The sequence below is a fragment of the Juglans regia genome, chromosome 10, assembly GCF_001411555.2.
Source record: "Juglans regia cultivar Chandler chromosome 10, Walnut 2.0, whole genome shotgun sequence".
In the NCBI taxonomy this organism is placed as follows: Eukaryota; Viridiplantae; Streptophyta; class Magnoliopsida; order Fagales; family Juglandaceae; genus Juglans; species Juglans regia.
This window is the reverse complement of record NC_049910.1, coordinates 3,156,032-3,169,197: the sequence shown is the minus strand read 5'-3', so window position 1 is coordinate 3,169,197 and position 13,166 is coordinate 3,156,032. Positions and strand designations below refer to the sequence as shown.

General features: G+C 34.1%; 2 protein-coding genes across 5 annotated transcripts; one reads left to right on the top strand and one right to left on the bottom strand.

Annotated features, from left to right (window-relative positions):
* The first annotated feature begins 2,901 nt into the window (after window positions 1-2,901).
* LOC108987080 (60S ribosomal protein L7a-2-like) lies at window positions 2,902-5,308 on the top strand. The gene is made up of 7 exons (XM_018959934.2): window positions 2,902-3,029; window positions 3,120-3,170; window positions 3,268-3,469; window positions 4,279-4,448; window positions 4,535-4,663; window positions 4,759-4,851; window positions 4,947-5,308. The coding sequence occupies exons 1-7, from the start codon at window positions 3,027-3,029 to the stop codon at window positions 5,076-5,078; spliced, it is 780 nt and encodes a 259-aa protein (XP_018815479.1). The 5' UTR covers window positions 2,902-3,026; the 3' UTR covers window positions 5,079-5,308.
* Window positions 5,309-7,514: 2,206 nt separating this feature from the next.
* On the bottom strand, window positions 7,515-11,481 carry LOC108987079 (ACT domain-containing protein ACR6-like). 4 transcript variants are annotated; one of them, XM_018959933.2, is made up of 7 exons: window positions 11,230-11,481; window positions 10,175-10,220; window positions 9,817-9,931; window positions 9,658-9,725; window positions 8,733-9,341; window positions 8,319-8,423; window positions 7,515-8,244 (listed from the first exon to the last, which is right to left on the bottom strand). In XM_018959933.2, the coding sequence occupies exons 1-7, from the start codon at window positions 11,274-11,276 to the stop codon at window positions 7,897-7,899; spliced, it is 1,338 nt and encodes a 445-aa protein (XP_018815478.1). In that variant the 5' UTR covers window positions 11,277-11,481; the 3' UTR covers window positions 7,515-7,896. The 4 variants fall into 4 exon arrangements, with proteins under 4 accessions (XP_018815478.1, XP_035550841.1, XP_018815476.1 ...); XM_035694948.1 differs by having other exon boundaries at window positions 10,175-10,292; window positions 11,230-11,456; XM_018959931.2 differs by having other exon boundaries at window positions 10,175-10,334; window positions 11,230-11,341.
* Between the last annotated feature and the right edge of the window lie 1,685 nt (window positions 11,482-13,166).

Here is a 13,166-nt window from a genome sequence, read left to right as displayed (position 1 = left end):
TAGTAGCGACCATCTAGTTTATCAAATCGGAAAATATAATATATATGCTCTATTGTTTTTAAATTCTTTTACCCTACTAGATAAATTACAATTTACATGTGATTCTTATTTAGGATAAGTAATAAAGATAATTATTACTTATTAGAGCATTTACGATGGCTCTGTAAAATATAAAACAAAAGTTAAGAATTTTGTATTTTTATCTTTATTTTACATTTTACTGAGTAATTCTCCAGAAGTAGAGACTACTGTTTACAAACATTTTTAATTATTTTCTCTTTCCTTTACGCGTGTTTGAGTAAATTGAGTGTCTTTCCAGCCAAATATCCAGGGAAAAGAAAAAGTACTTCTCCATTGTAGGTGAACCTGCCAACAAAAAAAAAAAAATTAATAGATTGCTCAAACTTTTATAGATTGCTCTGTTAGGTAACTTTGAAAGATCAAAACTTTGTAATAATGGTTTGGCATTTAAATGTTAGATTAACTTGAAATATGACATAATTATATAATATTGTATATGAAGAAATATTAAAATATATGAAGATATTGTAAATTTATTGGTAGTTAGAATAAATATTTGAAATGAATAATAAATATTTAAAAAATAGTATTTAAATGATATAGAAAAAAAAAATAAGTCAATGTATGACCTATTGTAAAAATTAATATGTAAAATAAAAAAAATAAATTTTGATGATATGTTTTAATAAATAGAATAAAGAATCATTGAGAATGCTCTTATGCTACTAGAATATGCACAATTATATCGATGTGTAAGTCTCGCGTATCAATCAAAACAAATAAATATTCAAATTAGAGATTATGTGAGCTCTATTGTTACTTATGATAAATAAAATATCAAAAAAAAAAAGGAGATGCTATTATTACGTGTGTAGTCGTTTAAGTCACAATTTTTCACAATGGAGGATAAGATTCATGCACAATTTTAAGTGATGCACGAGCCTCGTGTTGTTAGTTGGTTTGTAGCATTTGAAAATAGTAATGATTTGTACCAATTTCAAAATTTCAAATAGATAAATTTTACGTAAACATTTATAAAAAAGCAAACCCCTCCTTACAAAAATGAAAAAAAAAATTAATTTTTATTAGTTGAACTCATTTTTTTACAAATGATTTATAAGTAATTTGTCTATTTAAAACTTATATCTATAATTATTTATTTGAAAATTATCTAGAAGATCGAAAGTTATGAAGTATTGTAGTTAAATATATGTGACTAGTGAGGTGCTGGGAAGCGATAATAATTTATCTTTATTGAGATATGTAAATGATCACGTTTCGCAAAACATAAGCATATGCCTCAGAACATCATTGGCTAATTCATCCATAATTTCAAATAAGAATTTATATAGAATTATTTAGGAAGAAGAACGTTGTTAAGTGAGGGCATTTAGATGTAAAGGTGGTGTTGAAGTCATGCCGAAACCCACTTCGAAAGAAAGGAATAAGACTATGAAAAAGACAAGAGTGGAAGCAACCCATCAATACCCAGATCAGCTAACACAAGAAGTTTTGCATATATTAAAGGAGATTTTTAGAGTTCGTGATGAACCTGGTCACAAGACCATGATGGGTCTGTGTTGATTACTTTAAAGAAAATGAGAGACGATCGGGACCCCTGAGAGGGAGATCAATGACGTTCTAAGTCTCCTATTTTTTTCACTATTCATTTCCTTTGTCTGACTTATTCTTAGGCTTTGTTTGTTTTTCAAAAATATTTTATCTCATCTCATCATAACAATTTTTTTAAATTTTTACATAAAATAAAATAAACAATTCAACTTTTTCAAATCATAAAAAAACAATAATATTAAAAAATATATTCTAACAATATTTTATTCAACTTTTTAACTTTAATCTCAACTCATCTCATCTTATATTTGAAAACAAACGAGCCCTTATTTTCTTCTCTGCTTGCTACAATATAAAATAAAACACAACATTTCATTTAATGACGTGAAGACTTCCCACCGATTGCAAAGGCCGATTGCAAGAAGCATTTTTCATATATATAAATATATATGGCATAAGCTTATATCTCGTGGATCATGATTGTTGATATATCTTGTAACAGATTACAGAAGTCTTACTAAATATATATATATAGCCCCAGAACAGTAGCATTGGCTTATCCTTCCCTAATTTCGAATCAAACTTTAGATAGAATTCTCTTAAATTATACGAGATAAGTAAAATAGAATTCTCTTAAATTATACGAGATAAGTAAAATGAAGAGAAAAACGAATGAAAAAGCAGACCGCTCGCATAGATAATTGTTCAACATCACTCGAGTTACAATAACATTTGAGCCACAGTATCAATATAAAGTTAGTTTCGTATCATAGCTCAATGTTAGCTAAAATAGAAAAAAAAAATTTAATAGTTAATACACACATTAACTAATTGAAGATAAATTATGTGTATATATATATTTATTGCATTTTTATTATTATCTTTCTAATATTTTTTATGTGATAATAAATAATTAATTTATAAATCAAACATAATAAATAATTTTTATTCACTAACATCCTATTACGAAAAGATGAAAAATAGACATGAAATTACATTAGTCGTATATTATATATTAAATTCGGATTCAACAGGAGCCTAATCATAAAAGAAAAATATAAATAAATTATATAAAAATAAATTTATAAATTAACATAAATTTATATAATTTATTTTATATTAAAAATAATTTTATAATATAACGCATTCTATCGAAGGACGTAAATTTGTAAATTTAACAAATATTTCTGGTTACAAAATCACAAGTAAATTCAAACGGCCCTAAACAACTAGTTACTAAAGCCCATATATAATCGGATGACACGTGGCAAACACAAAAATCTCTCTGCTCAAAACCCTAAACGGCGCATTTCCGAGATCTCCTCATTCAACATACACTCGTATATATAGCCGACTTCGTCGAGGGTTTAGGTCTTGCCGTTCGCAGACTCCAGAGGCAAACCAGCGGGGCTTCCAATCTCGCAGCCGCACAAATGGTCAGTCAGTCAGTCTCTCTCTACATCTCTATCTTCTTCTCATTTTATTCGATGTTATACTGATTCCATTACCATCTTGTGAACCCGAAGGCTCCAAAGAGAGGTGGCAAGGCACCAGTAGCAGCAGCTAAGAAAAAGCCGGTATCTTAATTTCTCCTTTATTATACACATAATATCATCATTTTTGGATTCATCTGTTTTGTTTAGCGGGTTCTAACTGTTTTATTTTTGTTTACAGGAGAAGGTGACGAACCCACTGTTCGAGAAGCGTCCGAAGCAATTTGGGATCGGAGGGGCGTTGCCACCGAAGAGGGATCTGACCCGGTTCGTGAAATGGCCCAAGACCGTTCAGATCCAAAGGAAGAAGAGGATCCTCAGGCAGAGGCTCAAGGTCCCACCAGCTCTCAACCAGTTCACCAAGACCCTCGACAAGAACCTAGGTATCTGCAATGATTCTTTTCATTTTATAGCTTATGTAGTATTTATTTAATTTATATATGGGATTTATATGCCTGCGGGTAATTGTGTTGCTGCTGTTCCTATCTGGTTATGAAAAAATTAATGCACTTTTGTTTAACACGCAAAGTTGTGAGATTTGTTGTTTCCTAATGGTGTTTGGAGGTGGAGGTTCACGTTTGGCTGCTTCGCTTGTTTCCGGCAAGTAAGCGCATTATTATTTGATTGGGATTTGGTCCTTGGGATCGAGCTTATAAACGTAATGAAATTATTTTTGCAGTGCATCGTGCACCCAAAGTTAACTGAAAAGTGTTATTCATTGCGTTGAGAGGTAGTGTTTTACAATCAAAATTAGATTCATGCAATGCATAGGATTATGATGAGGGCATCTGTGAACTTTTTATTTTTGCCACCAATAGTTTCAGAGAACCAGCTTTTGATGATAGGCCATGTAGTTTTGGATTTCCTAAACTGCATCTTTGGTGCATATCTTTTTTTTATAGCACTTGGAAAGAGTAGTTCTGGTCCAACGTAAATAGGATAATCTTTTAGCTCCTTGACCTGATCTGTTGGTGTTGACTATTTATATTTATTGTGATGGATAAAGCAAAACGGACACTGATTGTAAATGCCCAAATTATCATCTATGTTTGTATCTTCTGAATATGTGATGGGATGTGATGTGATGTTTGTCTTGTCTTTTTATTTCTCAATTTGTTGAGAATTTTTTTTTTATTGTCATTCACTCCTATGATTAAAATTTATTGCGGCCTTCTATTGAACTCATCTGCAGCAACAAACCTGTTCAAGATGCTTCTCAAGTACAGGCCTGAGGACAAGGCAGCAAAGAAGGAACGTCTCTTGAAAAGAGCTCAGGCAGAGGCTGAAGGAAAACCTGTTGAAGCAAAGAAGCCTATCGTGGTCAAATATGGCCTCAACCATGTCACATACCTCATTGAGCAGGTCTTTTTTTCTTGCACAAACATACTTTAACGGTTGAGCAAACATTACTTTCTGCTAACAGCCGATTAAATGCAATTTTCTTGCAGAACAAGGCACAATTGGTGGTTATTGCCCATGATGTGGACCCAATAGAGTTGGTTGTCTGGCTTCCAGCATTGTGCAGGAAGATGGAAATCCCATACTGCATTGTAAAAGGGAAAGCACGTTTGGGAGCGGTAATGAAGCCTGTTATCTCTTTTTCATTAAATCCTTTTCTCCAACACAATATGATTTTTGAACTTACCACCAAGAAGTTCTCTTTTTGTGACAGGTTGTCCACAAGAAAACTGCATCAGTTTTGTGCTTGACCACAGTGAAGAATGAAGATAAGTTGGAGTTTAGCAAGATCTTAGAAGCAATCAAGGTAGGGCAGAATATGTCGTGTACATTTTGTGTAGCCGTAGAAGCTGTTTTTGGATGTTATAACTTCATTTGCAATGTTTCTCTTTGATTTGCCAGGCCAACTTCAATGACAAGTACGATGAGTACAGGAAAAAGTGGGGTGGTGGAATCATGGGTTCCAAATCTCAGGCTAAAACTAAGGCCAAAGAAAGACTTCTTGCAAAGGAAGCTGCTCAGAGAATGTCTTAGGAGCCACGATTGCGTGTTTCTTGTTACCTAGACATGATTATCCAAGGCTGTTGTTTTTTAGATTTTTGTTTGCTCAAATTTATTCCCTTCGACTGCCGTGGTTTTCTTTCTTTAGCAGCAGCTTTTATAAATTAAGCAAGAGTTTATGTTTGTGTTTTGACTTGAGCTGCCATGCTTTTATATAGCTTTGGCGTTGGACATTAATGCGTAATGCCTTCTTCACGGTACAAGAAGCGACCTAAACGCCATATTATAATTTTTCTTGGTACTTGTAAATTCTATAAAAGTGTGCACACACTTTTATGGATTTAGGGTCACTCATTTGGTTGTGAAACGTCAGAAAGCCTCTAGTAAACGTCAGAAAGCCTCTAGTTAACCAAGTTCCTATAGATTTACAACCGATTTTCCTAGCACGTATCAACACTAAAAGCAAGTTTCGTTTACCTCTTACCTTGGTGTGCTTACTAGATTACGGGTAATGTTTCTTACCATTTGGAGTTGAGTTTGGAGGTTTTGAATAGTTTAAAAAATCTTTAAAAGAAAAAATGATAAGTTTGATAAATTTATCGAAAGTGCTTAAAGCAGAACATTAAAAACGCTGAAAAGTTATATTTCTATAATGAGTGGCACTTGGAGCTGGTCGGGTGTGTAATGTTAATTTACACTAGCCATTAAATTCAGCTGGCATTGAGAATAGAATCACATGCAGCAGATCAAATATTCACATGAAGATCTCCCATAACGCGATACCAGAAGATTGAGCCAACGTAAAAGTCTTGTGCCTCTCCTCCTTGCCCCACCTGTCGGCCTCCTCCTGTCTCTCTCTTTGCTCTGTGTGAAAAAAAGAGTCGGTCTTGCTCTCACCGTCCAGTATTCCCCCCAACCCCTGTCAGCCTTCTCCCACCGTCCACTATCTTCTAGCTCCTCCCCCCACTGCCATCGGCCTCCATCCTCTCATTCATGCTCTTCAAGAAACCGATCTCAAGAGATGAAAGGCAATTTATACCCATAAGTCTCATTGCCTTCTTAGGGGATGAAATGATCGATTGTGTAATCATGGCTTTCCATTTATATTGTAGGTCTTTTGCCCCTTTGGATATACAAGTGCTATATTTGTTGAATTATCAAGCTTAATATCAGAGAGGCTATGCCATTTGATTTGCAAATGAGCTAGACTCAAGAAACAGTCTCGAGAACTGGCCTCGAGCTATTACAAGTGGCTATTTACTTGCAATCAAGTATAGCATCACATAATATATCTTTCAATGTACTGAAATAAAGATTAAATCCATTGCCAGTGATGAATTTGAGATTCTAAAATAAATTTCTGCAGTTGGAAAAGTACTTCTCTTGAAAGAAATCCGGATCTTGGAACTTACTACTTTGATCTCATTCATACAAAATTATCCATCCTTTCTTCTATCTTAAAACTATAATGTACATTTCTTTTCAATATAGCTCCAAAAACAGATAAACTTTAATTAGTAAAAAAATAATATATACCATTTAATATCAGTCATTCCTGAGATGGTGGAGCCACTGCAGATTTCTTCCCTAAAGTTGAATGGATCAACAAAGAACTTTCAAAATCACAAAGAACTTGCAGCAAATAGCTTATCTCCACTAGTTTCTTTTATCTCCTAGAAACTTGCAGCAAACATAGAACTTTCAAAGTCATAAACTAACAATTTGTTCAGCAAACTAACAGACTACTTCTAGAAACAAAAACCGGAGTTCCAACTTATCTCCCCACTGGTCAATTCAAAAATTACTCACCAGTTAATTACCAGCATCTGCCCTTCATGGTTGTTAATCGGTGGAGAACCCGAAGTAATTCAGAAAAAAAAAACAAGCGTAGTAGGAAAAAAAAAAGGAAAGAGAGGAGAATCGGGAGGGAAAGGGAGAGGAAGAGCAGAGAATCGAGAGGAGAGGGATAGAGTTGATTCCGTGATGTAAGATCGATCCATTGGAAGAAAAATACATTTCATACATGTTACAATCCTATTGGCCGGTGTGAAAATAGGTGTTACACCCGATCGATTTTGAGCTTTTCCCTTCTATAATTCCAAACAAGTATTTGTTAGACTCGAAAACACTAATATTCAAGGATTATGTCAGTTGTTGACAACAATGATTACATGATTGACAATGCAAAACTAATTTTTAATGATGATAAAATTTAGGCCGTTTGGAACTTGGATTGTGATCTCAATGCAGTCTAATTTTTATCTGAGTCAAATATATAAATATTTAAATCTCTTTACATTTCTTTACATGTGAGATCCAGAATATTTTTCAGTTCAACATCTCTTTACATGCAACTCATAACTTTTTTCAATTTCTCATAAATACATTTAAACTTATCTTAACATTCTAATACATCTAAATTTATTTTAAATGAATTCCACAAAACTTATTCCACTATCTTAACTCAACTCAACATGTTTGGGCCTTAGAACAAAGAGTGGCATTTTGTATATTTTTTTCTGTAATTTTTGTCAGTCAATTAAAATACATATAGTATCTTTCATTGAGCTAAACTATCTATATAGCCTTTATAGCTTTGTACAACCATGTAACATTAACGCTGTACATAACGTACTTAGTGGGCATAAGAACATACAGACCCTACAACCAATACTGAATACTATTCACAGTATAAAGTGGTTTGCGGGTTTCTTCTGTATGGCATGCACACCATTGAACAAGAGGTTCGGCTTCCTATTTACATCGTTACAATCCCAATACATTTCTGGGATGCTGCAACATTCTGATATGTCTGTACAGTTTCTACCTCCGAGAATGTACAGGAAGATAATTAAGAGTAGGATCTGATTAATTTGAAGTTTTGGAAACTTCGAGCTTTAAACAAATTCCCAAAGAGGAATCCCATTGTGGTTCCTTGAGGGGCCTTGGGTGGTGAAGCATTGGACCTATGCTTCTTCACCTTCAGTATCGTGTGGCCTATCTGTCTACAAATTGAATCTATCATCTTGGGGTCAACAGCATTACCGGTGACATCCGTGACATAGAAAGTGTCTATGGCTTTTCCACCCTTTGTCGAAATTTCTGCTCTTTTAATGCATAAACTGTTCTCCCGGAATATCTTGGTTATATCTGAGAGGAGTCCAACTCGGTCTTCTGTGCACAATTCAAGCTCCATTCCCTGTGCATAGCCAAATATCTGAGTATAAACTTGTATTTATGTTGTATTTCATCAAAGTTAAAAGTCTACTAAACCTCAGATGCCCGCCTTTCAATGGCGGCTTCAAGGCACTGTGCAACACGTTCTCGCTCAGCTTCTGAACTTATAGGGAGCCCATCAACATGCCGAATAAAAAATTCCTACAGAAACAGGAAGAATATTCTAATTAGATTGAAACATGAGTATGATATCAAGAAAACTTATCCCTAACCCCCGAAGCAAAACTTCAGAAAACAATTCAATCCACAGATTTCACCCCATATGAGGGAGTACACAAAGTTGGCATAAGTATATTCATAAAACTTGTCTGAGGTTTCACGACCTGGAAAATCGGTAAAACTTCACTGGTTCTCTATGTTGACCAATACATATGCATCATATAATGGTCAAGTCAACTTCCAGCATCAGTTACATTCCATGAAATCAGTTTTTGGTGGAGTTTATCTTACCTGATAAGCTTCCATCCTCCCCGTTTTGACCACTCCATGAAACACTACATACTGCATGTCAGTCAAAGTACAAATGATGTCGAACAACAGTTTTGGCCGATCTTTTGACCTCATAGTAATCACGGTGTATTCCTTCTGGATGCAGTCGAACAACGTTACATGAGGTCTTGGACTCTTATTCTCAACTCCCTCAACTCCAGTCCCCCCAACTCTCTCATAGTCCCTGTCAGCAAACATAATTTGATGTAACCTTCTCCCCCTATTTGTCACTCCGGGGGGTGAAAGCTTCATATTTGCAGTCTTCAAGTCATCGTCTCCCCTGAGGACATTGCAAAGCAAATCCTTAATTGTCGAGAGATGTGTTGGATCTTTGATTGCACACCCAGTGGATTCATCTGTGACATGAACTACAGCTGCAGCCCTAGCATTGTGCGTCCATATCTCAGCATTCACCACATTACAGCCAAGGTCTGCAAGAACTGCACACACTTCAGACAATAAGCCAGGCCTGTCAGTACCACTGAGCTCTATCGAGGTGTACTCTTCTGAGGGCATTACCCCTACAGACCCTCTCAATGAGGGTGCAAAGCTGGCATTACTTTCGAGTCTCTGCAAAATTGGGAACTAACATGAGATGTGACAAGCTGCTTCTTTTTTTTTGATAATTTAGTTCATCTTTAAAACACCTGCTCCAAAAAGATCCTTTTTTTTTTTTTTCAAAATAGAGATAAGGGCAAAAGATAAAGGGACTTCTTTCAGATGCTGAAAAAATGCTGAATTTCTCCTTGTCTAAGAAACAGAAGAACAAAAAACTTTGCTTGAACTAAAGAAATCATAAGACTAAAATTTTTCCTATTTTAAGCTTAACCAAATGGTTAATTTGAAAAGAATATTTAAGATGAAGGGTGCCAATAATAGTTCCTACCCTTTGAATATAATCAATGTCTTCCTTATCTGTGATTTTGTTCCCATCATGGTCAATCACATTAAACACTGAAACGTCAAATTTCAGAGAGACGAATATGAGAAACAGTGAGAAGCTCTGAATCTTGTTAAATTCTGGAAATATAATTAAAACCCATACCATCCATGAACCATCCAGCATCAGATGAGATGTATGCTTTTGTTATTACAAGGTTCATATCAGTAAGAACTTGGACAACTTCCAAGAGAATCCCATGTCTGTTTACACTGTCAACCTGTAAGGAAATTGCAATTCTCACTACAATTTACTCAAAAGGATCTGAGAAATTACAGGGACTAATAACACAATCTTTAAGCCCCAGAGGTAATTCCTTGACATTTCTTTTCCTTCAAAGACTTGGAAAAATTACCAGACCCTTTAACTCCCAACCAAAAAGAAAAACAGACCAAAGAATAAACGAATTTCTCTAGTCCAACCAAACTTTAGGAAGCCCAGAAACAAAGAGGACAAGCCTTACCTGGATAACAGTGGCATCCTTGCAAGCATTGTTGTCGATCACAACTCTGCAAGAACAAGAGCTGAATCAGATGAAGCATGTTGACCCCTTCCTCCCCTTCAATCTCTCACACACGCACCTCAAAGAACAGCAAAATCATATGGAGTCAACAAGAAATTTTCTGAGGGAAAATTTCACCATATTTTAAGTGACTTATAATAACAAGCTTGGAACGATCCGTAAATATGGTAACAAGAAAAAAGTATAGAGAGAACAAGAAATTTATAACCGTTGCTAATTCAATTAACACTTAGCCAGGGGGAGTCGAGACCAGGCCAAGCACAGGTCAGAGATGTCAACAGGAGAAGAAAAAACCGGTACAGCATGTAAGAAAATTTAATCAAAATAGCTAAAATTCTTAAAAAACACACAAGCTCACTTAAAGACTCGTTTGGACAGTGAGATTACATAAGATGATATGAGATAGTTTTAGATGAGTTGAATAAAATATTATTAGAATATTATTTTTTAATATTATTATTATTTTAAAATTTGAAAAAATTGAATTATTTATTATATTTTACGTGAGAATTTAGAAAAGTTATAATGATGATATCAGATCAGATGAAGTGGGATGGTTATATCCAAACGAGCCCTAACTTAAGCACTGAAACGATTAGGAGGGAAAGACTTGGAATCCCAAATCTTATGCTGTCCAATTCCTCAGAAAATGAAAAACCCATCTCCAAATGGTTGTAAAATACATAATTCAATCGGATTAAATGTTTTATTTTTACATGGAGGGTTATAAATTTCCTCTCTTTTGTTTACTCTGCTCACTAAGAGACCAAGTAAAGCCAAAATAGAAAAAAAATAAATAAAGATAACTTGTGCAGAACTCAAAAGTAAATTCTTCCGTATGGCACGACTCGCCACAACAATATTATCAAGAAACTAAAACTTCAAAGACATATTTCTAATTTTTCGATCACAGCCTGAAATCAACTCAGAAAACCAAAAGTCCCCTGTAAAAGAATAAAATTTCGTAGCAAAGAACAACAGGCTCTGCAACATACCTGGGAGGGTTCATCCTCCTGATAAGCTTGGCATATTCATCATCCATTTCTCTTCTAATCTTCTCAACCCCACAAAACAACACAAAGGCTAAAGACTTCAAGAGCAATACACAAAACTTGTATTCAACAAACACATGCAAGGGTTGATCCTCCAGACCTCCAACAACCAAGGAAAAACCAGAGAGAGAGCGAGAGAGAGAGAGAGAGAGAGAGTTGGGACATACAGTGAAAAGCAACTCACTTCCAATGTGCAATTTAAGCCAGTTAGTTTGCCGGTTTGCCCACTTGAAAAAAAGTAAACGTAAAGGTGTTGCCGTTGACGTGGCTGGTTATCGTTGGCTATACCAGACGGTTACATGTGCTGGTGTGCGTGTGAGCAGTGAAGTGACTGTGTGAGAACTGTGCGTGTGTCGTTTTGACTTTTTAATTGGAGCATTTTCGTGGATGTTCGTACGGTACGCTGCTGTTAATTTCCCAAGCGCGCGAGTGTTGGGGTGGTTTTCGTGGAGAGTTCCATGTCGTGTGCGGCTTTCGTCGGAGGCTTATGCCGGTAATTTTGGAATCATCCCAAAACTCTCAAATTTGACGATCACCCTTCTAAATTATAAAAAATTTGTAATGTGCCACGTTATCTTTTTGAAAAATTAAAACTATTCCTAATTTTTTTTCAAAAAGGACATAATAACCCTTTTAAACGAAATGAAAATTATTATTTTTTATTTTGTCTATGACATTTTAACGGATTCATAAATGTACAAAAATCCCACATTATAATTGTGGGCAACATGGAATTCATATAATTGAAGAGTTATTTTATTCTCAAATTTGTGTATAATTTACATCACTTAAATAATAAAATATTAAATTTTTTTCATAAAATCAGATTATGTTATTAAATATTTTACTAAACATCTTTAAACATTTTAAAAAATATACAAATACATTAATAGTTATTTCCTTAACAATTAATTAAAAAAATAAAATAAAAAATATAAGAGTGGTGAAAATGAAGAGGCAAAAAACCATGAGATAAAGTAATATTTTTCATAAAATTTGTCATATATATATATATATATGACACATCAATACCTTCATGCGTATTATAGCAATGCATTGTCTGCATGGCTTATATATCTTTATTCGGAGTGGATACCGAAAGATGTAAGAGTGAACCAGTGATATTGAAGACATATACGTGGAGGATTTCCAAACAAACAAAACAAGCCAAAAGAAAATCATGTTTAATATGTACATTAATTAACTTTAATTAATGGGACGTACGTACCTAGCTAGCTACATGCACGAAAATACACTAGGAATTAATTGCAGAGTTTGGTCTCAATCAATATTCTGTGTTTTTCATTTTATTTCGAAAGATATATACAGATCAGACGGTTTATAAAAAATGAAAAAGAAATAGATCAGAATGTAAATTAGGAGGGAGAGAATCTAATACTCACGAAGGTTCAGGCTGTTACAGCCGGCTAACATAAATGCTTTGGCATCCGATTTTGGACCTATGAAATGCTTTGACACTCGAAATTTTTATTTTTGTATTTTTTTAATATTTATGATGATTAAAAAAATACATATAAATAAAAATAAAAAAATAAAATATACTATTCGGTAACTATATTCGAAATACTATTTTGATGACCGTTGCACCGCTCTTTCAATAATGCGGATGGGAAATGATACACTTCCCGCCTCCTAACTGTCGTTTCTATTTTTATTTATTTATTTAATTTATTTTATTAAATGATTAAGAATTATATTTTTTAATAATATTATAATTTTTTATTTTTTTAAAAAATATATATAAAAAAAAAAGGAAAACACTATATCCACAGAAAAAAACCACCGAAAGTCTTTACCGAAATTTTTTTTTAATTTTTTTTTTACTTAATGATTAAATAAGTGTTTTTAAATGAATATGT